Genomic DNA, 24,127 nt, shown 5'->3' on the forward strand with positions numbered 1-24,127 from the left:
AAAATTAAAAAAAAAATAATAATAACACAACGGGAAAGTTTACGTTGGAATAAACTTTGACCTCATACCCCTTGGTGGAATCCGCACGTAAGTGGGTGTAGATGGACGGTACACAGTGAGGAACGCGTCCACATGAGAACAAACATATTTACAGTATTTTATATGTATGCAGATACTTGTGTTCCTTCGTCCTTTTATATTTTTTTTTTGCATTCCCCGTGGGCATATCAAATGAGCGCGGGACTGGTATAAGATTACTTTCCGAAATGGAATAAGCAGACCTTGCATTTCCTAGGGGGGAGATTTCAAAATTCACTCTTATTATTTCCCTTCTCTTTCTTGTCTTCCTTTTTTTTCTTTTCCCCTAAAAAGAAAAACCTTCCCACCTAGAACTAAATAGCAGGACATATTACTTTTCTTATACTCCGAAATTTTAATCTTAAGCCTGAAATTTTATACACATCCTACATGCGGAATCTTACATCCGTAAGTGCGAAGTAATAAAAGTACTAAATACGAAATCCCGCACACTAGGTTACAATTCTACACACCTAAGTGCGAAATCATACATTTGTAAATGTTAAATTATACAACAATAGAATGTGGAATTCTACACCATAAAACATGAACACTACATCCACTTCCTCATTCACATATCCACATAATTTTTTTCCTTTTCATTCTTTTATTCCTCTTCCTCAACCCTGAATATCTAAACTTCAGGCCACAAAGTTGTCCTAACACCATAAAGCACATGAACACCATGGCACATTTTTGTTCTTTAACTTAGAAAACCGGAACCTTAAATATTTTTTTCCTTTCTTTCCTTTTTATTTTTCTTTATCTTTTTTTTATCTTTCTTTTTTTTTTTCTTTTTTTTTTTTTTTTTCTTCCTTTCTTTTTTCTTTCTTTCTTTCTTTTTTTTTTCTTTTTCATATTTTCTATTTAATATTTATATTTTTTCTTTTTTATTCTTTTTTTTTTTTTTCTGTATACACCCTCGCCTGTACAATACGTTATCCCGGAATGATTAAACAGCAAGCCCTAATTGTTCCTTCTATGACCTAGAGAAACCTGAAGCCATAACCCTAAACCCTAAGCTCTGAACCCTGAACCCATGAGCCGTAAGAATTTGAACCATAAACCCTAAAACCTGAAACCTTCACCCTAAACCCCAAGTCAGACTTCTGTACCTTGAACTATGAACCGTGAAAACCCCAATCATACTTTTATACCCCTAACCCTAAACCCTGAATCATGAACCATGAACACTACTACAGGAAAGTGCGAGCAGCATTTCACCTTCAAATATTAATTGAGAACATATCTTTGCATAGTGCACTCTTCTATCTTTGAACTGTGCTCTTTTGTCTGTCCTATTCGTGTTGTGTGTTCACATATATCTTTCACTAAAAATTTAAGAATGTATACATTATCCCGTATGAAGGAGGAGTGGGAGATGTGTGCTCCTCTTCTTTTTTTTTTTTTTTTGAATTATACAGTACGTGTTAAGAATTCTTTAATTTGCACTTCCTTTAATAAAAATTAGGCAAAAGTTAATAGTACATATTGAAATTTCTATATTAGAAAATTGCGCTCGCACCTTTCCCATATATATATATATATATATATGTAGTTATATTCTGATGTACACATATATAGTAAATTATCATTGCTTGGGAAGGAAATGGAGCACAGTTTTTGCATATTATTGGAGAGTGAAAGAAATAAGGATACCGTATATTTCTTTTTTTAATATTTCTCTATGTTCTTTATAGAGCAGCGTACAGGAATTCTTATATATACGCTTTTTACATGAACATCTAGGGGGAACAATAGACAAAATTTTAACATATAAATTCATTATACATATATACAAGGAAGATTATACATATGCAAAGCGGAGAAAAGGATGACGCCAAAATCAGGGGTTTGTACTTCTTTCTTTTCCCAATATAAATTATTATATATTTAGTATACACAGATACCTCATGCATGACGTAATGGAAATGTGGAAATATACACACATATATATTATTAATTATACCTGTAGGCTCCTGATTTGAAGAATTTACCTTCCAAAACGGAATATTACGATAAATTTGGTCGCGCAGCGAGGGAATGTAGGGAAAATGGTGACGGGGGTCAACGTTGGAAGAATGAATTAAAGAGTAAATTAAATGAATACAGGGGGAGGGGAAATCTAGGGGATATGATCGCGGAGGCATACTGTTACGCATGTAACAAGAAGGAGCAACCGAACTTAGAATACGCACCTTGCCGTTTTTTCTACTACTGGATGGAAAATTATTTCCCCATGGATTCAGATGATTATAAATTGTCAAAAGTTCTGGAGAATATTTACCCCACGTTAAAGGATGATGTCTATACAAATGAATGTAAGGTTAATTACAAAGACGACGTTCCCAGGGTAATGTTCCAGCTGAGGAAAATAGTACATGATTTCTCCTATGATTACAGTACCATAGAGAACCATAAAAGTCATTATGGAACTAGCGCGAAGGATGAATATATAAAGTACCTGCAGAAAGTTGGTGCAGCATGTACTCTTGTGGGTGTAGATTGCCGGGGAGGAAAACATGAAAGTGGTACATACTGTGACGATTTCAATAACAAATATGAAGATTACTGTGAAGGTAAGCTACAAGAACTAAGATCACAACTGAGAACTACCGATAGGAGCAAGGAATCGGGAGTGCCAGATCGGGGCAGTTTATCAGATACTTTAAACCATGCTGGAAGTGTTGCTGTAAGAATAAGAAAAATGTTGCCCAAAATATAGGAAATAATATTCCGAGATATTTTCTTATATATATGTTCCCCCATGGAGTGAACTCATGTGCATATATAGCACTTTATATGCATGATATATAAAGAAAGTGGAAAATATATCGGAAAGGACGTATCCTTAATTATTTTTATAGGAAGGGGAACTGGACACATTGTTGCCTTCAAAGAAAGCGTACGGGGAGATCGGGAAGTATGGAACTAGTACTGGAGGCTACTTTTGTGGGGATGATGATAGAAAGTTCATTTCAGAAGTACAAGGGGCATTAGGGGGACATTCTGAAATTTCAAAAGAAGCCAATAAAGTTACGGAATGGTTTTGTTACCCACTTGGGAAAAAAGATACCCTATCAACGGATGACTCACCTTGTCATTTCCTGTATTATTTTTTGGGGGATTCGTTCTCTAAAGAATTCAAAGATGATACTTCATTTTGGAGTTTTATGAATACGGTCAGTGAACAGTTAGGGAAATTGCCCCTTGATAAAGAGAATAAGTGCAAAATTGACCTTAGCCACTTTAAGAAGGACCTCTTCATATGGGAGAGAAGAGTATATGCTTTTTATAAGGACCGTGAAACTATCCATAAAAAATTAGAGGACGCTGAATCCCCCTGTAGTCGAGAAATGGATCAATACCTGACAGAGGCAGCCATAGGATACAACCTTATAGATATATACTGCAGTGGCAATACGTCCAAGAAGGAAGCTTACTGCTCCAAATTTCGATCAGACTATGAAAAACACAAACCTGAGGAACTCCTAGGGGAAAAGTGTCCATCAATTCTGGCAGACGAACTTTCAGATCTTTCAGAAGCTTTAAGTATAATTCTCAGCGGAGAATCAGAGGAAGGCCCAGTGTCTGCAAGAGGCAATCCCATTTTCTCTTTTGCAAGAGACGGCCCCATTGCCTCTTCTGGATTGGCTGCAGTTGGATTACCTGCCATTGCATATTTTTTATATAAAGTAAGTGGATAAAATTACAACAACCCGTAATATGTACCATATATACTCTATATATATGTACACACACCACCGCCATCAACACCCTCCCTCTCGTAGTACACTTCTTTACCTTTTTGGTTACGTGAACATTTTGGTGGAAGGAGCAACCGCATCAGTAGCAGTCGAAGGAGGACGAGAAGATCCACTGGTCCTGACTTTAGTAATTTTACAGAAGATGTTTCTACCGAAATGCCAACGGAATATTCATCATACCTGTCGACACTATACCCACTCGAAGAATCCTTAGAAGATAATTCTACCACATATTATGAAGAACCGCCGCAATCACAACCCAGACGGCGTAGGCAACAAGAAGGACATGGAAGAAGACGAGGACCACCCAGAGGACGGGAAAGAACAGGCAATGAATATAGATATGGAAGCGGCCAAAATATTAGTTATTTTCGCATGTAACATATATTAATGTGTAGTATTTCCTTTCCTCTGCCTACCCAAGGAAGGGGGAAAGGAATTTATAAATAATCATGCGCACAGTTTATATTCCGTGTGCAGGGAAAGAGAATGGCATTTCTTCCTTCCTTTATTATCTTTCTTCCTTTTTTTTTTGTTTCATTAATTCTTTCTTTTTTTTCGTTTTTTCCCTTCTATTTTTTTTTTTGTTTATTCCCTTGGACTTGTATCTTTAACTAAATAAGGGAAAGTACTACAAACAGAGTATGCAAAGAATTGTTGGCCTCTTCAAGGAAATATTTAAAGAGAAGAAATTATAAACATAAAAGCTTGCGTAAATTTTTCATGAACATTTGGAATGGTCAGTGAACAAATTGAAAGCAACTGAGTGAAGTAAAAAGTTCACTAACAAGTCAGTTGAGTGAAGTATTTACCATAAGGCCAATGGAATGAAGAAACGTTCCTTGGCCTATATTAAATACACATGAAAATAAACCCCTGAGTAAAATACAAAAGAAAACCATTAAAAATAAAATGAAAAATCCTTGTAAACAAATGACGAATGAAATAAAATTGAGGAGTCCTCAAGTTACGTGCATAAATGTGTATTTTCATAATTTTCTTCTTTTTTTTTTTTTTACCTTCTAAAAGGGGAACGTCAAAACGATGCAATTTTTTTTTTTTCATTATCTTTTTTTTTTTGTGGTGGCGGGGTTATTTTTAGCTCGTTTCACCTGAATAATTTTTTTTTTTTTTTTTTTTTTTTGGAAAATCTTCCTAAGTAGCTCCTAAATCTTGCGAAGCCCAAATAGTCATGGAACCCACTTCACATGGGTAACTTGGGATGTTTGTGGATTAAGAAGTTCGGGCATTGACGAGATACAACATTCGGCGGAATAGCTGAAGGATGGAACACTCGTTCTCTTCCTCCGCTGCTCCGCATTCAAGAGCGCACCTGCCATTGCAACTGTGCGAGGTTGCCTGAGGCGCCACACCCAGCCCTCCTTGACGGAACGTTAAAACTTTGCAGAGTGAGTGTTGTTAATTCGTCTTCTCACTCCTCCCCCCGAGTAAATAAAGGACTTCCTCCTAACAGAAATTACCACCCCCCTTAAATTACACATTACGGGTGGCACATAAAAGGTGTATACCTCTTCCTTTTGAGTTTTCCTTTGATAAGTTCCTTTTTTTTTTTCTTCCTATTACCATCTTCTCTGCATCACTCGAGATAGGGAAGAAGGCAAAGAGCGAAGTGCAGATAGTGAACGAAGTTAAATCATGGCTGCAATGGTTGAAGGTACTTCGTCCAGTTTGTGCTCCGCCGGGTGTATACATCCCATTTAGGGGAGGAGACACAGCTTCCCAGGAGTGGGACTTTAGATATATATAGTGGGGGGTGGTAGATTGTGTATGTCAGTTTCTCCCTTTAAGTGCTGTCCCGCCACATACAAACAGAAACATACATATACAAACAAACACACACATACAGACACATAGAAACACCTCACCTCCTTGGGCACCTTTCCCCTAATTGCGAAAATGAACAAGGATAAGCCCAACGAAGGGAGAAAGAACGTGGGGGCGATCCTGCACAGGTACTATGGGTTAGATGGGCGGAGTGGAAATGGGGATCAGGAACAGGCAGCAAGTGCAGTGCTTAGAAGTAAAGAGGAAAAGGTGAATGGTGCGAAGGAGGAAGAATCACACATAATGTGGAAATCCCCAAAGAGAAGCAACGAAATGTTAACGCAGGAACCCACAGATGTAAGCGATTCGGAGGAGCTTAACAAAAAGAGTACCGATTTTAACGTAAGCGAGTACTTTAAGAAGATCCTACAAAAGGCAACCCTAAACGATTTGATACAGAAAGCAAAAAACATAGAAAAGGAAATAAAGCAAAAGGATAACTTCATGCAGTCAGTAGTGTACGAAAATTACAACAAATTTATTAAAGCAGCAGATACGATTGTAAATCTGAAAAAAAATTTTGGAAATGTTAAGGAGAAAGTGAGAAACATAAATGAGCACTTGAGTTGTATAGATAACAACTCTCATTTGGTGAACAACAAAATTGGAAAAAATTACAAAAAAATTAAATGTTTGCTTCAAATTAAGGAGCTACTAAATGGGGTCCATAACATTATGAGTATCCCGAGGAGGATGTTTGACCTTATCATCTTAGGGGACTATACCCAGTCTTTACAGCTGTTTATAGAGGCTGTTCCTTTTTTTTACGATAATAGAGACATGCGCATATTTCGGGATTTATATTTAGACAGCGAAAATATGGCTAGCATCGCTTGTTACTATTATGAGGAGCAACTCCGCAAGGGTATCACTTCCAATCGAAGGGAGCACAACCAAGGTGGAGGGCAGACCACCCACCTAGATGGGAACTCTGTGGAAGAGTTTTTTAATCACCTCTGTGAGGAGGTCATCTCAAATGAAGAAATCACTTCATCTCTTTATCTTATTTTGGCATATGGTAAAGACAAAAAGGAGGTGAGAAATGTGTTTTTGTGGAATAGATTTACAACGATGAAGTACTTACTCTGTGAAATTACCAATTGGGGGAATTACATCCAAGGGGGGACAACCAAAGATGAACAGGATGATGGTCCGTTTGCCAAGGAGAAGGACTATCCCCATCACACCGGTGACAGTACCCCCCACGACGAAGAACACAACAAAATATTCAAAACGGTGTTAGAGTTGGCTTACACGAAATGGTTACATTTTTTCTTCTCCATGATACGGAGCTATGAACAGCTATTTTTGCGCGACTTTTATTGTGCGTGTGATGAGACGGGAATGCAAAGAAACGGAAGAATGGAAACTCTTGGCGGAATTCCAAGGCTGAGGGCCTTGATGAGGAAGTTGCACGAGACCACTGCTGACGCGAGGGGAGAAAAAGTGGGGGCGTTTTCCACCATTCCGTCTACCCACAGAGGAGGCGTAAGAACAACCACCCATGGTGGGAACGCATCAAACGGAGGAAACTTCACCCCTATCAACTGGCAGGAGGACCACCTGGAAGGTATACTGAACATGGATGACGATAGGGAGGTAGTCGAATTGCTGCTGAAGATTTTCTTCAAACTTCTGGAGGACTTGACGGTCGACCTCATATACATGTTTAACCCCCCTGTGAAGCTCATTGCGCGGTGCGTGCGGGTGCTTCAGGAGGGGGTGCGTGAAGCGGTGGGCGAGGTAGATAATCGATCTGCGAACCTTCGTAATACGCACCTTAGTAGTACTAACATTAGTAACAAGGGAAGCGTCTTCCACCTCATGGACGAGTTCCACAAGAGAATCAACTCCGAACTGTTAAAATTCCATGTGTACCGCCTGTGCATCCAGAACGACCGAAGCCTCATGAGTTTCTTCTCCCTGTGCCAAGAGAAGGAAGCTAGCTACATTTTAGAAAACAAAGCCGAGCTCAGTCATCATATTCTGTTAAGCCTTTGTCTTGTTCTCATCGATTTGGAAGCCTTCTACAAAGAGATACCCCTGAAGAGTACCGATTTTTATTTCAAAAATTTGATTAATTTTGTGATCATTTATTTTATCTTCCTAGCAAGATTTGTGGACTCCTTTATCAAGTACTTCGTGTGTGTTCAGGAGGGGCGCAGGAGCGAGGGGGATGAGTGTACCACGGATGGTTGCACCTCCTATGAGGAGGATCCCCCCGTTGACAAGGAGAAAATTTTCCAGTGCAGAAACATATACCCTTCTCAGGCATATCACAGTGACGTAGAGAATGCAAATGCGGAAAAGAAAAAAAAAAAAAACACTTGGAAATGCACAGCCAAGTGGATATACCAAAACATCACATTTGACGGTGGGGATTTTCGAAGCGTCTTGATGGAGAGGAAAAAATTAATGAAGATGGACTTAGACATGTTTATAGAAAGCAAAATAAAGAAGCACAGATTCGAGGGGGAAAAAAAAAGCGAAATAAATTTTCTGTTTACCCTAGTGGGAATTTTGGACAGCATGAAAAAAGAAGGAGTGTTAAAAGTGTTCACGGTAATTGTGGACATGTATAAAGAAGCACATACCTTGGTGAATGAGCGGAAGAGAGTTAGCCTTCGTTCCACTTTTGAGGATCTCCTATATAAAGATTCGTACCCTTTTTGCAAAATGGAGGAAAGGGAAGAGAAGGAAGATCCAGCTGATGCTTGCACCGATGAAGAAACTCACTCGAAGGGGCAGCCATCCATCAGACAGAGATATCTAAATCGAGCTCAAAACGGTGCTTACTACACGTTAGAAGGGGAGGATTTGCTAGATTGGCATGATGATCACTCGATAGGGTTGGAGCATTTGACCACGCAGGAGGATGCAGAAATGGATGAGGAAGGAAAGTTCCACTCGTTGTCCATTCACCCGCAGGAGGAGAAAAAAAAGGATAAAATGAAGATTCGTGACATTGGCTCGGGGCACTCTGTTGAGCAGAAAAACGCACAGGATGATAACCATCTTCTCCTTCTCGGAAGGAGCGAAAGTTGTATTACCAGCGAGGGGGACGAACAATGTCAGTCGGGGCATGCCGCCATTTCTATCAATAAAAGTGGAAAGGTCGAAGGTGGAAAGGCTACGAGGTCAGTTGGCAAAAGGGGCGTTAAGACAGTGAACGCCCAACCAGGAGACCCCTCGAAAGAAGACACCTTCTCGGGGGAAAACCCCCCGGAAGGGACCGGATCGGACGAAATCCGCTCCGATGACGACAATGACGACAACCTGGATGATACGAACAAGTATGCCGTCGGAATTCGCAACTTTGCAAAATTTAAATTTCTTGAAAAAAGAAACGAGTTAATGAATGCCTTCGTTTCGTACTACTTAAATAAAATGTCCAGAAGTGTAAAGGAATTCATCCAAAGGGAAAAATGGACTGAAGGGAAGAAGACCGAATTAGTGAGCAGAAATTTTATATACCTCTTGAACAACATTATCGCGGTTTATTCCTACTTGGCGTCCTTCTTAGAGAACAAGGTGACTGGTACAGTCGCTGCGGGAGCTAGTTCTGCCTCTGGTCAGACAGACCATTTTAACGACGTGAAGGATAAAATAGGGGAAGCGCTGGGGCGTGTTTGCAAGGAGTACGCAAAAGGGAGGAAGGGAAGAAGGGCCTCTTCGGAGATGGAAACTTGTGGGAATAGTCATGAGGGAGGCGGAAGCTACCCTGGGGAGAGACGGAGCGATCTAAGTAACAACGAACAGAAAGAAACCCACGATGAGAAAAACCTAGAAATGTACATGTACAAATTGTACATGTGCAAAATGAAGAATTACAAGAGAAATTTGCACTTGGAAAAGAAAAAAATTATTCTCGTGATAATCAAAATTTTGTTTAAGAATTACAGTGAATATGTGCGAGACTTACATTTTAATGAATACGGTTTTGAAAAATTAAGAGTGAATTTTTTTTTCTTCTTTCACTGTCTAAAGGTTTTTGTTCCCATGGATGATGAGCATGTACTGTTTGTAATTCTGAATGAAGTATTAATCAGTGCATATGAGCGCTCGATGAATTTCACCCTCTCCAATGCAGGGGTTAACGCCCTATATCAGGCCTACTTACTAAGCGAGATTGACTGTGATATCGAGGCGAATAGGGATTTTATAATGAACAGCTTGAGGAGGGTATAGTCTCTTATAATCATATGGGGGATCCCCCCCTGTATGTGTACCTGTGAGCGGCAACGTGCTTTTTTGCATTTTCCCGCTCATGGCTCTTTTATGACCCCTTTTTTCAAAATGTTGTTTTGTTCCCAGTAGTCGCATCGACCGCTGTTGATTTATTCAAGTGTGTTTGTATGTATCTGTCTGGAATGATTTAAAAGGGTGTAGAGTTCTCTCTCCCTTGTGTAGCTGTATGTACTTTTTTTTTTTTTTTTTTTTTTTTTTTTTTTTTTTTTTTTGTATTTCCTCTGATTTATCAAAAGCAAGTGTTTATAGTGGCCATGTGTTGCACTATTCGTGTGGAAGAACAACAGTTTCTTTGTTTCCCCCATTTTTCCATTTTTTTCCGTATTTGTACATTTGTACATTTGTACACTTCGCATGTGAAATCGCTTATTTGAAGAAACATCATTGAACCCTCTCAAGGGGCATACAAAGTTCGCGCTTTGGAGAGGTACCCAGACAGGGCAATCACACATGCGCATAAAGGCACTCAAAAAGTTTGAAGCGCTTCCTGGAACACTCTGGCAACAGTTTCCATTTTAAATTTTGTTAATTTTCAATCTATAAGCGCCATACATGGGTTGCCTACTTCGTGTGAACTTGTTCGTATGTGTGTGTGCATTTGTTTCCGTCAGGAGTGGGATTACAGCGGCGGCAGCTCCATTAAGCAATTTTGTCCCCCGCATATGTTCACTGTGTAATGAAGCACATGGTTACCTTCTTCACGGGGGGGCTACATGTGGCGGAGGATGTACTAGTTTGTAACTAGAACATTAGAGTGGCACGAAAAAAAATGCCATTACTGTATGAATGAGTGTGACGGAAAAAAAAAAATTCCGTTATTGTATGAACGAGCAAGAAAAAAAAAAAAAAAAAAAAAAAAACAGCTATTTGAGGTTTTTAAAAAAAAAAAAAAAAAATAGCCATTTCGAGGTCTGGAGAATAAAAATTATTCGAAGTAGTAGGCTCATAAAATAGGCACACTGTCAACAGAGTAGCAGCACTACTCCCCTAGGCAACAGATTGGCGACGCCGCGCCCATTGCCAAGAAACTGAAAAGATCGCGCTTGTACCCCCCAGAACGGAAGGAAGGCAACCTAGATGGAAATGCAGGGGGAGGAAGACGGGGGGGGAGGCAAAAAAATATCTATGAAGTCTATTCAGTTCATATGGAAAAAGGCGCAGGAGTTGGAAAGAGACCATTTGCTAGGTATCCATCATGGGCGCAAAGACAGAAGGCCACAGCGGTTCGCTTGTGAATGTGCCTGAAACTATGCACACTCATATATAAGTATATATGTATATATTTACATTCATTTATGCGCATGTGCATGCCGCCCCTGCATACCTGCGAAGTATGCGGATGAATAACGCCCACCTCTTTTCCCCGTCGTTTCCCAAATGAGCAGTTTCCTTTCTGTGCACCCTGTACATCGTGGAGGAGCTCAACGACTACGTAAAGAGCAATAGCACCGATATAGGTACGTAGGAATTGGGATGAATCCGCCAGAGGTGCCCCCACCGGATGGACGAAAAGCGAATGGGGCAATCACGAAGGAGAAAAAGAAAAATATTTTCATGATGAATACCCATTTTTCAATTTATTTCCTTTTTTTCATGTTCCTGTACTTTCACTCACCCTTACTCATTTCCACCTTTAAGAGGCAAAAGATGTCTTCCTGCAATGTCTAGAAAAGGCTGAACAAATGCGCTTATCTTTAGGCGCAGTGGACTACACGAAGTTAGGCGATTTTTGCAGAAGTAACAATCCCGCAAAAATGAAAAAAAAAAAAAAAAAAAGTACCTACGTTCTGTGCGAAACTGAATAAGTCAAATGGATAAATAATTCCATTTTGTTCCCCCTGCGTTTTTCTTTTTCTTTTGTGCCACCCTCATAGAGCTATTCCTAGCGGCTGATCGGCACGACAGACAGGCAGAAATAACAAAAAAAACGTTGCAGATGTTTTTCACGTCTCAAATATTTTACGAAATTTTAAATCACTTCCAAAAATTAGACGACGATGAGAAGAAAAAATATTTGTATGCCAAGTACAAAACGGTTTATTTGAAGAAATGCTTTGACAATGGAATAAAACCGGAGCCCGGTTCTCCGCGGAATGAGGGGGGCGAGACACCTTCGCCAGGTTACCCCATGGGCACAGGCTTAGCTGTGCGCATGTACATATATACATATATGTAATGCATGTGTATGTGTATACAGCGCCGCTTACAACCACAAGGACGAATGCGCACACACTTTTTGTAGAGGCATCCGGTGATGGAGGAGCCCCAAACAAGGAAACCACTCTAGAGGATTACACGGAAAACTTGGACAGTTCAAGGGGCATGCAGAAGTTTGAGTTGGGTTAAAGAAAAAGTGCAACAATTTTCGCATGGCAAACGGGCACCTTTAAAAAGTTTGCTCCATTCGACAGAGTACGCACATATCTCAGCACGGATTTTAAATATTATTCCCATTTGTTTTCCTTTCGACCTTTCACAGAGGCCTACAAAGCACAACAGAACGGAGTTGATTTTGCCGCGAGCTTGAAGCATGCACAGTATGCTGTTAATGGTGCGTAAGGGGAAAAGCGGAAAAAAAAAAAAAAAAAAAAAAAAAAAAAACACATAGACCTAAGGAAGCTCCCAACGTGCAGAAATTCACGTTTCCACAAGTAGCTTCCACTATACATATCTCCCTCGACGTATCTTTTAACCTGTAGCCCTTCTGTTTGAAGACCTCGACACGGCCAAGAGGGAATTGCGCCAAGCCCTTTCACACCTGGAACAGTGATACGACTGTGCAGTTGTGCAAAAGTGGGCACAAGAATGTACTGTCAGGTTGGGATCCCCTTTTTTTTTTTTTTTTTAGTGAAGAAAAGATGCCTTCTTCTACAGAACAGTTTAGCATAAGATGAAGGTAGTTATTGTAGAAACAAGGAAATGATGGATGTGTCTGGAAGGGTAAACACTTAGAGGTACTGACTGAAGAGGTGTACAAACTCTTGCGAAGAGGCCTCTCAGTAAGCACCCCTCAGTGTTTACGGAGCGATTCCTGTTTCAATTCTCTCTACTTTGTTTTGTATTCATGTGCATGCTTCATTTTACTTTAGTCATTTGTATCGAAATGAACAAATTAATGTTAACTTCCCCCTATAATGCAAGTCCCGTTCGAATGGATTCCACCGAACGCAGTTATGGGTTGAAGTGGGCAAAAAGAAGAAAAAAAAAAAAAAAAGATGAGGAACAAAAATCTCCTCATTTTGTTGTGTTCACCCTTTCATCAGTTATACTATACTACATGGTACTACATAGGCACATCCCCTTCCTAGGGTGCGCGCCAATATGGCCTTTTTCTTTTTTTTTTCTCTCTCCCTTTTGGTGAGAATTGGCTGAAGAGGAGGTTCCCAACCTTGATTGAGTTCGTCTGGCGCGTTTATTCCAAAAGATAGGGAACACTTTTCATTTATAAGATTGGAGGTTGCAATGTTTAATGGAAAATAGCTTGCATAGTACGCTCCGAGTCGTGGCTATATATACCTACCTTTTACGAAGTGGATAAAAAAAAAAAAAAAAAAAAGCAACAACTTGGGGTTATCACAATAGCGGCGCAATTTACAGCACCATGAGCGAGGTACCTCCCGAATATGGGGTGAAAGAACATTATCCCATTTTTTAGTAATTTCGGTGATTACCATCATAGAGGGAGTGTCACATATAGTTGTTGATATTCGTAGTTTTTTTTTTTTTTTTTTTTTTTTTTTTTTATCCATTTTTTTTAATGCTTTCTTGAGAAGAACTGATAAGCTTATCGGCATTCCATCATTTTACGTTAACGCCAACGGGAAGGCTCCTGACAGTGTTGCGTTTTTTCTTTTATTAAAACCTTCTTATTTGGGTTAGTGTCGAGGGAGACCGCTTCACCCAGGGGGGCAACACGGATTTTGTCACAGCACACTTGTACCTACTGCATACGCGTGTACGTAAGCGGTAGTGAAAAGGCATCTATACTTTAAGGCCAGTCACTAAGGAATTCCCTTTTATTAACTTCTCCCCCCCCCGTAGGCATACACAATTGTATCATCGATTGCCTAACTTGCCCAGTTGTGCTTGTTATGTGCGTGGGCCACACAGGAGCATATGCAAAAGTATTGCTTCTCTCTTCTGAGGAAATTCTACCGAGTGCAAAAGTACGTATCGGCAAAGGAGGGTCGTTCCACACCCGCTGGAATAGCTAGAATTCGAACTAAAAATCGACAAAGTTTAACTTTCTGTAAAAGCATAATGGAAGGGGGAACAAAAGAGATGAACGATAAGGAGGGGAACCACGTGGTGAACGCAGCTGACGAAGTGAGTGATAAGAAAAAGGAGAAAAAAGCAAAAAAATTAGCAGAGAAAGAGAAGAAGCTAGCCAAGAAGGCAGAAAGGGAGAACCTAAAAAATGAAGCAACCAAAATTTTGGAGCACGTCTGTGAGGATATAGAAAAGGACAACTATGGATTTGTTAAAGTTAGCAAAATAAAGGAAAATAAAGACGACATAAAGTTGCTGAATTTGGAAGAAATATACTACACATTGATGAAGGTAGCAGGAAATGCGACTGTAGATAATGGAAAAAGGGAAGACACATCTACCCCCTCTGTAGTAGCGGAGTCCGGTAAGGAGCATCTACTCCAAGGTGATATCTGGGTTAGAGGGAGAATCCATGATATCAGGAGCAAAGGCTCGTTAGCCTTCATAATTTTGAGACAAAAGCTGTACTCCATGCAGTGTATACTAGACATAAAAAATAACGACAACGACAAGAACATGATGAAGTGGGTAAGCAACCTTCCACTGGAGTCCATCGTAGATATATATGGAAAATTAACAAAGCCAGAAGTACCAATCGATAGCACCAATATAAAGTATGAAGTACACATAAAAAAAATATTTTGCATAAGCAAGACGACAAAGGAGTTGCCGTTTTTGTTGAAGGACGCAAATATGAAAGAAACAAATGAGGAAGGAAGTATTAAAGTTAATCAAGACAATCGGTTAAACAACAGATGTATCGACTTGAGGACTTATGCAAATTATAGTATCTTCTGTCTGCAGTCACAAATCTGCACCCTTTTTAAGAATTTTTTACTAAAAAATAATTTCATCGAAATACATACTCCTAAATTGCTAGGCGAAAGCAGTGAAGGAGGAGCCAACGCTTTTCAAATTAACTATTTCAATCAGAAAGGTTTCCTTGCACAATCCCCTCAACTGTACAAACAAATGTGTATTAACTCCGGATTTGATAGGGTATTTGAGGTGGCCCCAGTTTTTCGAGCGGAAAATAGTAACACCTATAGACACCTCTGTGAATACGTATCCTTAGACATAGAAATGACCTACAAATATGACTTTTTGGAAAACGTCTTTTTCTACGATTCATTATTTAAACATATTTTCACTGAGTTAACAAAAGGTGAGAAGAGCGAAATGCTTATTAAGACTGTAAAGGGCCAATACCCATGTGAAGATTTTCAATGGCTAGAGGTGACTCCAATTTTTACTTACGAAGAAGCTATAAAAATGCTAATACAACATAATAAACTCGATTTGAAAGACGAAGATATTTTATCCTACGATATGTCCACTGACATGGAAAAGGAATTAGGAAAAATTGTTAAAGCCTCTCATCATACCGATTACTACATCATAATTAACTTCCCGTCAGCGTTGAGACCTTTTTATACTATGTACAAGGAAGACAATCCAGCCATCTCCAATTCGTATGATTTTTTTATGAGGGGGGAGGAGATTTTGTCTGGGTCGCAACGAATTAGCGATGTAAATCTATTGCTGGAAAATATCAAGCGCTTTAACTTGGACGCGAGCAAATTAAATTTTTACATCGACTCATTTGCCTACTCGTCCTACCCACACTCTGGCTGCGGCATTGGCCTCGAGCGCGTCCTCATGCTCTTCCTGGGTTTGAACAATATCCGCAAGACGTCGCTCTTCCCGCGGGACCCGAAGCGACTCATCCCATGAGGAAAGGGGCTTAGCGCGACTGTATAGTTAGCGACACATCGACGAAGCGGTAAGTTGATCCAGTTACTCAGTACAGAGGGCTTGTGGAGGGAGAATGCCTCCCTCCGTGTGAGCACAATGCGGTGTAAAAGTGCCATGTGTTTTTTCCGCACCATAGCTTGTCAGTAGGTCCACCCGTGCGTGAGTTATTTGCTGCTCTATCGTCCGTGTAGCAGGAGAGTACTCGGGCTCATTTGGAGAACGGTGCTTTTATACCAAGGTGACAGTGCCATTTTTTTTTTTTTTTTTTTTTTTTTTAAAAACACGAATGTTGATTCACTTCCAAACTAACTATTGTAGCCTGTTCATTTGTAGAAAGGGTTGCTCATTTTGCGGGTGCAGCTGACATGGGAGGCGTGAAAAAAACATGGGTGTTACGATATATCACCATGCAATGAGGAAGGCTCTGGTGTTGAGAGTAAATGAGGAAAGGTACACCTAGAACGAACTTAAAATTTTTGCACATTGCGAGGGTATGTGTACTGGCCCATTTTCATCTCAAGTGGAGCATACAATTCTTCCTTCACGTGGTGCATACATTTCTTACTTCACGTGGAGCATACATTTCTTCCTTCACGTGGAGCAGCGCTAAGAACCTTTGCAAAGTAACGCCGTGCGTGGGTTGATTCCCTAACCCATTTCGGCAAAGGAAAAAAATAAAAATAAATAAAAATAAAAATAAAAAATAACCCTCAACATAGGCTTTAATTCAAAATACGTTTTGGCTTTTTCCCCTTCGAGTTCACTAAAAGTTCCCATTTTGGGGATGGATCCCCTAAATGGTTGATTCCCCTTTTGTGGTATTCATTTTCACCATCGAAACAGATTGCCTTACATTGCTGCCCCTTATAATTTTATCCCTCCCCCGCTGCTCACATGTCTGCGCCTGTTTCTCTAGCAAGAGCAGATCGAACATTTTGCGAGGAACTGCACATAATTAGTTTGGCAATTTTTTTTTTTTTTGTGAAATGATCGAAGACTCACGAAACTCTGGGGAGACGATTCCTCCACTTGTTCAATTTTGTGAATCACATAAAGTATGAGTCTACGGGGGATAGGCATATAATTCGAATGTGAGTATACGTGGCGGTGGAGGTGATTTTTGAAAAATGCTAAACCGAGGATTGGACGCTGCACACCCCGTGGGGGGAAGGGAGGAAGAGCAAGCGAACAACGTGAACTCAGTAGAAAACCGTGATGAGGAGAACGAAGACGAGAACAATGATGGGGAGAACAAAGTACAAAACTGCGATGAAGTGAAGAAAGAGAACTCCAAGTCCGAGGACTCGGCAACCGAAATGGATGAATTGTGCTCCGTGGCTAAGGCAAGGGCACGCCCCGGCGGACGCCTCAGAGACGTCAAACTGTTTTGCAAAATGAAGAAGAAGTACTTGTACCTTAAGCGGATGAATTACCTGTCGTACACGTACCAGAGAATGAAGCGGAAAAACAGAAAGCACGGGGAGGGCCCGTCCAACACCACATGGAAAGGCATAAATCGCTTGGCGAACTGTGGGTACAAAACCTACGCTAAGGTGAAGGCTCACCTGAGAAGTGCCTTCCCCAATGTGAATGTTAAGCACTGTCTGTATGTGCTTGCAATGTACCTGCTAATAAACGTGGCGATGTTTGTTTTGTCTCTGCTCCTCTATTTTTTTTTATATTTTTATTTAATCCCCCAGAATAAGTATGTGTACCCGGTCGAGTTGTCTCTTTCTAAAAGTCCCATAGATGAGTACTTGCGTAGGGAGCGCTGTGAGCACGCGGGGGGGTGCAATAGCGTGGATCATAACGAGGACAGCACCGTGGAAAGAGCCACGTTTAACCAGAAAAACACCATGGGTGAGCCGCACGAAACGTACCTGCAGCATTTAAAGTCGCTCCAAAGCGAAATTTTAAGCAGCATAAAGAGGAAGGACACATGCTGTTGCCAGAACAGATGGAAAAACACAACTATGGACAAGTATCCATTTTTTGGCAAAGGAGAAAATAATCCAAAAAGAGGGGAAAAAATGCACCACTTTGATAACGAAATGGAGTATGCATATTTGCAAAATAATATATTAACAGGTCAGGTGAATTTTCAAAAATGGGGAGGCAAAAATAATTGGCACAACGATCATAATATTTTTCATTTTTTCATTCCTTTTTTAAAGAAGAAAGAAATTAGCAAATTGAAAATAAAAGAAGGATACAAAGTCGACATTCTTTTGAACCTGTCCTACATGAACAATGACTACAACGACAAATTAAATTTTATCCAATTGCAGACGGAGGTACTTGACACGAATGGGGATATCCTTTTTCGAAACGAAAAGCTACACATAAACAATAGAAATTATGATTTCATAAACAAACTGCATTTATTTTTTAACACCCCTTTTTATTTCTTCAATGTTCTTAATCGGAGAAAAATGGAAATCTGCCTAGTTGATGGATACCAATATGGTCCCCATTTTGGGAAAATCAACATTTATCTGTATCCCCCCATGCAGATTTATGAAGCCTATATAGTCGTGCTTGTGTACGTCAATTTTGTATACTACTACATGTATAATTATCCCTTTCTCTTTTTTTACGTGTTTGTTTTTGTGTTGAGTGCCTTACTCATTTTCGTTAACACGATCCTCTTTGTGTTGGGAGTCCTGTGCTACTACTTGTTCGGCTGACTAAGTGCGCAGCCAAATCAAGTGTGTGCAAATATTCATACGAAGGAACGGGAAGATGGAAGAGATGGACACACTCACGAGGAAGGATAATGTGGGAACGAACATGTCGCAAAGCTAAATAAGTGCGCGGACAGATGAAGGCTCTTATCTTTGTAACCGTTCATTGTTTTCAGGCGGTGCGTCCCAATGTTCTATGCGTTGTCATGCACTTAGCGGAGGAAAAACGTTTTATCTTTTTGCGTGTATTGCTTTTCTCCATGTAGCCATGTCGTCACTTTGTCCACATGGACGTTTCTTCCCCTTTGACATTTCTTCCGCTTTTGCCACCCCCCCCCTCAGTGGGACATCCAAACTTTACGAAGTGATATCCGCCACGTCTTAATTCGTGCGACTTTGTTTTCAAAAAGGTGACTTTACGTATGCACGAACAATGAGGTAAGGCCACTGGGCCTTTTCATAGATTAGTGCCCGCGGGAGAACGCCGTATTAGGGGTCGACATGCCTTCTCCTTCTCTTCCGTGGGGTGAAAAATAATATTCTTCTGAAATACCTTCCCCTGTCCTGTGGACGGATAGGAACTTTGTGGCCGTCCCCACTGCATCCACGTGATGAGTGCAGTGGGCCAACAATTGTGCTCGTTTTTGCCGTCTTTGTGCAAAATTCGGGAGCCCATTGGGGCTAGAATGATTGTGAAGAATGTGGAAATGGGAGGCCTCTCCATCCGGGCCTCCTTCTACGAGGCTCTTTTGTCTCGCATTTTTTTTTTTTTTTTTTTTTTTTTTTTTTTTCATGGGGATCCAAACTTCATGACTGCCGGCTTGAAGCAATTTTTTTTTTTTTTTTTTATTTTTTTTTTTTTCACAAATCCCCTCGAGGTTGAGGCGATGGTTCACCATGCGGGGCATTTCAATGATAGGGAAAATCAGTGCTTGTGTTTAAGGGAATTCGCAAAATTGCACCTCTTGCGTTTTCTCCGTGTCGTCTCTCCTCCGGCGTCGTCTCGCCATTCGTGCATGGTCACCTTATTTGGGCTTCTCTTTTCTTCTCCCTCCATTCGCAAAGCGCTCCGTCCGCATTGAATCCACCAAAGGAGAAGAACATCCCTTAAATCAATTTCAAGCACATGCCGTTCGCAAGCCCTGCCCGTGAATAGCCGATGCGAGGAGGCCCACTTTTGCCATTCAGGTTGTCTTCCAAAAGTGGTACCCCATGAGTTATGCAGCTGGGCAATTTTCATAATCTTCTCAAAAAGTGCGATCAGTATTTGAGATTCTCAATTTTTACGCCTCTTTGTGTTTTTCCCCTATTTTGTGAAATTTGTGTGCATCCTTTCATTCGGGATTTTTTCTTTTTTCTTCTCATCCCTTTTTATGTGTCATCCTGAGTGGTCGTTTCGCATACTTCGCCTCTTACTGGTGTGGCCACACACCCCGTTTTTGGTCTCCCAAAATTGCAGCCGCGTGGGCACAGGCAGATCATAAGATCGGGGGCTGAACTTGGTGGGGTGTCTCTTCCCATTACGTCGATAACATCCCTATTAAGGGTAGGCATATAAAGGACAGGGGGAGAGATACACACAAAAGTGCATATATGTACATATGTATGTTCAGTTTGACCCCCCCCGTGAGCTAAATGAAGATTCAGAACATCGGGGAGGAGTCCATCCACAACATCTGCAGTAGCCAAGTGATATTCACGCTGAGCAGCGTAGTAAAGGAGCTAGTGGAAAATAGCATAGATGCAGATGCGACAGAAATAAAAATAAAGCTAGTCGAAAATGGGATAAAATTAATACAAGTAAATGACAATGGAGCAGGAATTAAAAAGTCCAATTTTGAAAATGTTTGCGCGAGGCATGCTACCTCAAAGATAACTGAATTTGAGGATATACATACCTCCTTAAATACATTAGGGTTCAGAGGGGAAGCATTAAATTCCTTGTGTATGTTAAGCGATCTACACATTGTAACGAAGCATGATGAAAGTAGCCACGGATATTTGCTAAAATTTGATGGCCTTGGAAGGTTAAGTCATGAAGAACCTATAGCACGTCTAAGAGGGACAACAGTAAGTTGTGAAAATATTTTTAAAAATATTCCTATAAGGAAAAAAGACTTTATAAAAAATATAAAATCACAACTATCAGATTTGCTTCTCCTGATGCAACAGTACGCCATTATTTATTCTCATATAAAATTTTGCATTCAAAATATCGTTACGGTGAAGGGGAATGTGAAAAATATGAATATGCTATTAACGAACGGAGGGAAGGAAAGTATTAAAAATAGTGTACATACTATATATGGGAAAAGAAACATTGGTAATCTCATCGACTTCAATATAGACGAAGAAGAGTGGAAACTCAGAGCATACATAAGTGATAACAACAGTGGAAGGAGAGATAGAGACATCCAATTTTATTACATTAACAATAGACCAATACATGTATTAAAAAATGTGAATAAAATTATCAACTCCATTTATAGAGAATTTAATAGTAGGCTATACCCCATTATTATTTGTAATATCCTCTCCGACACCAAGAATTTTGATATCAATGTAACTCCAGATAAGAGGGAAGTATTTTTTATTTATGAAAATGAATTGTGCGAAAAGATCAAGACTTCCTTGGTTAGTTTGCTCACCCCGAAGACTAGCCAACTTGTTGATACGCATATCGGTGATTATTTTTTGAAGGCAAACAATATACAGCTTCCTATGTTGGGGGGATCTTCACATGAGAGGAGAATGTTGGGCCGAGTGAAAGAAGAAGATGCCACTGAACAAGGGGGCTCGATGACACAGTTGCTAGTTAGTGAGGCACCCCAGGGGGGATTCTCCGCAAGTGAAACGATTGGAATTGGCGAAAAAGGGAAAAAAACAACACCTTCTTGGGAGGGTTCTTCCACTGGGGAAAGCTTCTCCGAGGGGGGAAGAGACAGTACTGGGGGAGTCAAGGAGGAGGTGCCCATAGGACAGGAGGACCTACAAAATAGAAGGGACACGAGTGATCATGTGGACCATGTTAGGAAAAGTCCCCCTGAACATGCGAATATGTGGCCTCTACAAAGACCAGAGGATAATGAACCAGGGAGGAGAGGGAGCTTCACAAAAAGTTTGGAACCCCAAGTGTGTGTGCAAGTGAAGGAGGAATATCCTGACGAAGAGTACACCCCCCCCGTTAATTCGGGTGATCTTTTTTTTCGCAGTCCTGTCGCTAATAGGGGGAGTAACTCTGCATTGCAAGTGAACATGCCGAGCAGTTATCATCGCGTGGGGCGCGCACGGCAGGGTTGGCAAGTCGAAGGGTCCGTTCTGAAAAAAGGCGCTCAGGGAGACGGATTGACGGAGGAGGAAGCACCGAGGGTTCAAGCGTACGAGTACCAGCTGGGGGACGGTTCGACGGAGGAGGGGTGCGAGATGGAAGATCATCCTAGCGCACATGCATTCGAGTACAAGTTGGAAGATTCCCCTAAACTGTGCGTTCAAGAGTACAAGTTGGAGGCTTCGCCCAAGTTTTTCGTTCAAGAGAATAAGTTGGAAGATTCCCCTAAACTGTGCGTTCAAGAGTACAAACTGGAAGATTCCCCTAAACTGTGCGTTCAAGAGTACAAACTGGAAGATTCCCCTAAACTATATGTTCAAGAGTATAAGTTGGAGGAATCGCCTAAGGTTCATTCGTACCAGTGTAAATTGGAAGGCGAAGGCGGTAGTCCCCACTACGACATAATGCACAGAGCTGGTGATAACCCTGGTGAAGGAGAACTCAACCCCAAAAGCCAACCGGAAGGAGAAAATCACAACCGTAGTGCAGACTCACCCGATGATGCGCTTGACTACACCTTCGAACAGTTAAAAGAAAACATAAAAAGTAGATGCATTAAAAGCATCCCCATAGACATCAACATGTATATCAACAGGGAGCAAATGAAGAGCGGGTTCGATTATGATCAGGTCCATGTTGTAAATTTAACAAATAGCGAAAAAATAAAAAATATAATTTTTCCAAAGGGGAAAGAAGAAGAGAAGGCCAACAGTTTTTTTTGCCTAACTGACAAGAAGCAGGTGAGTGAGTATGCAGATTTGTTTAATGGGAGCTTGAGCATTAAGGAAGCAGGGGGGATGGAAAACCAGGTGAGAAGTACCTCTGGGGGAGGTTCTGGCGAAGACATCAGCTTCAACAACATTGATGAACGGCAGAGGGATTTATATTTTAAGTCCAACTTGTTTGAAAAACTTCAAATTTGCGGGCAATTCAATAAAGGGTTTGTCATTTCTAAAATTGATCTGTTGTACTTTCAAAGGGGTACTGAGGGAAAAGTGGTAGATCCGGGAGGGTCTGGGGGGGAGGAAGCCGAACCCAAGGGGAACAGCAACTACGCCCTCTTTATTATAGACCAACATGCAGCAGACGAAAAATCCAATTTCGAAAAATACAACAAAATATTCACCATGAAGTCACAAAAGTTGATTAGCAAAATCGATTTGGAGTTGAGTCCTGCGCAAATTTACATCATCGAAAAAAACTTGGAAATATTTTTACACAATGGGTTTGACGTGGAAATTGTGGAGGAGCCTGCTCAGAAGAGGAGAAGACTGAAAGCGGACGATTCGGCCGATGCGATCGACCCGACGAACGTGACCGACGCGACCGACACCGGGGAAGGTGTCCTCATGCAAGTGAAGGTATACTTGCTGTCCCTCCCCGTGTTCAACGGGAAGATCCTGGAGGTCGAAGACTTCATGTCCCTCTTGCACCACTTGACAGAACACCCCATAACGTACGATAAGGCAAAATTTCAAATGTTCATACGGAACAAGGGCCAACCCAACAAGAAGACGGACACGTGGTTTAACCACAACTTTCCACGCCCACAGAAGGTCTGGCGGATCCTGGCTTCCAAGTAAGTGACCAGTCCAAGAGCCTAGGAGGAATGCGACACCCATGTATTTCCTACGTGCCATATGTATGCACTGATCTGTATAATATATCGCACATTAAATTACCTATCCCCCCCCCTCCCCCCCCCTTTATAGGGCATGCAGAAATGCCATCATGGTCGGGAAACCCCTAAACGTGACCGAAATGATCAAGATTAAAAAAAAGCTTAGTGTGTTGAAAAACCCGTGGAACTGCCCCCACGGCAGGCCGACCATCAAGTATATCATAAACGACATGGATATAAAAAGTTGCTTCGAAAATTACTACGTGAAGCTATACGACGAAATTACAAATCTCGTTGTTACAAAGAATTACGATGCTTACAAGTACCTCTTCCACAACCACGCCTTCTTTTTGATTATGTCTACCAAGCCGATGCTCGGCCCGCTACTAAAGTTTCAGTGATGTAAGCGTTGGTCGCGTTGGCTGCGTTGGCTGCGTTGGCTGCGTTGGCTGCGTTGGCTGCGTTGGCTGCGTTGGCTGCGTTGGCTGCGTTGGCTGCGTTGGCTGCGTTGGCTGCGTTTCCGGTGGAGTGC

At 41.0% G+C, this 24,127-nt stretch overlaps 6 protein-coding genes across 6 annotated transcripts; all 6 read left to right on the forward strand.

The window, feature by feature from the left end:
- Positions 1-1,912: 1,912 nt before the first annotated feature.
- Positions 1,913-4,226, forward strand: PKNH_0210400 (KIR protein; the record flags this gene model as incomplete). The annotated part of the gene is made up of 4 exons (XM_002257740.1): positions 1,913-1,930; positions 2,054-2,770; positions 2,946-3,773; positions 3,870-4,226. The coding sequence occupies 4 exons, from the start codon at positions 1,913-1,915 to the stop codon at positions 4,224-4,226; spliced, it is 1,920 nt and encodes a 639-aa protein (XP_002257776.1).
- A 1,536-nt stretch (positions 4,227-5,762) lies between these two features.
- On the forward strand, positions 5,763-9,878 carry PKNH_0210500 (vacuolar protein sorting-associated protein 51, putative; the record flags this gene model as incomplete). The annotated part of the gene is made up of 1 exon (XM_002257741.1): positions 5,763-9,878. The coding sequence occupies one exon, from the start codon at positions 5,763-5,765 to the stop codon at positions 9,876-9,878; it is 4,116 nt and encodes a 1,371-aa protein (XP_002257777.1).
- A 1,137-nt stretch (positions 9,879-11,015) lies between these two features.
- PKNH_0210600 (vacuolar protein sorting-associated protein VTA1, putative) lies at positions 11,016-12,708 on the forward strand (the record flags this gene model as incomplete). The annotated part of the gene is made up of 7 exons (XM_039113789.1): positions 11,016-11,124; positions 11,324-11,395; positions 11,577-11,675; positions 11,813-12,058; positions 12,181-12,279; positions 12,418-12,489; positions 12,638-12,708. The coding sequence occupies 7 exons, from the start codon at positions 11,016-11,018 to the stop codon at positions 12,706-12,708; spliced, it is 768 nt and encodes a 255-aa protein (XP_038969406.1).
- A 1,346-nt stretch (positions 12,709-14,054) lies between these two features.
- On the forward strand, positions 14,055-15,941 carry PKNH_0210700 (aspartate--tRNA ligase, putative; the record flags this gene model as incomplete). The annotated part of the gene is made up of 1 exon (XM_002257743.1): positions 14,055-15,941. One exon carries the CDS (start codon positions 14,055-14,057, stop codon positions 15,939-15,941), a length of 1,887 nt encoding a protein of 628 aa, XP_002257779.1.
- Positions 15,942-17,089: 1,148 nt separating this feature from the next.
- PKNH_0210800 (seipin domain-containing protein, putative) lies at positions 17,090-18,649 on the forward strand (the record flags this gene model as incomplete). Its single annotated transcript, XM_002257744.1, has 1 exon — positions 17,090-18,649. The coding sequence occupies one exon, from the start codon at positions 17,090-17,092 to the stop codon at positions 18,647-18,649; it is 1,560 nt and encodes a 519-aa protein (XP_002257780.1).
- Positions 18,650-20,281: 1,632 nt separating this feature from the next.
- Positions 20,282-23,996, forward strand: PKNH_0210900 (mismatch repair protein pms1-like protein; the record flags this gene model as incomplete). Its single annotated transcript, XM_002257745.1, has 2 exons — positions 20,282-23,553; positions 23,687-23,996. 2 exons carry the CDS (start codon positions 20,282-20,284, stop codon positions 23,994-23,996), a joined length of 3,582 nt encoding a protein of 1,193 aa, XP_002257781.1.
- Positions 23,997-24,127: the final 131 nt, after the last annotated feature.

The sequence above is a fragment of the Plasmodium knowlesi genome (assembly GCF_000006355.2).
Source record: "Plasmodium knowlesi strain H genome assembly, chromosome: 2".
Classification (NCBI taxonomy): domain Eukaryota; phylum Apicomplexa; class Aconoidasida; order Haemosporida; family Plasmodiidae; genus Plasmodium; species Plasmodium knowlesi.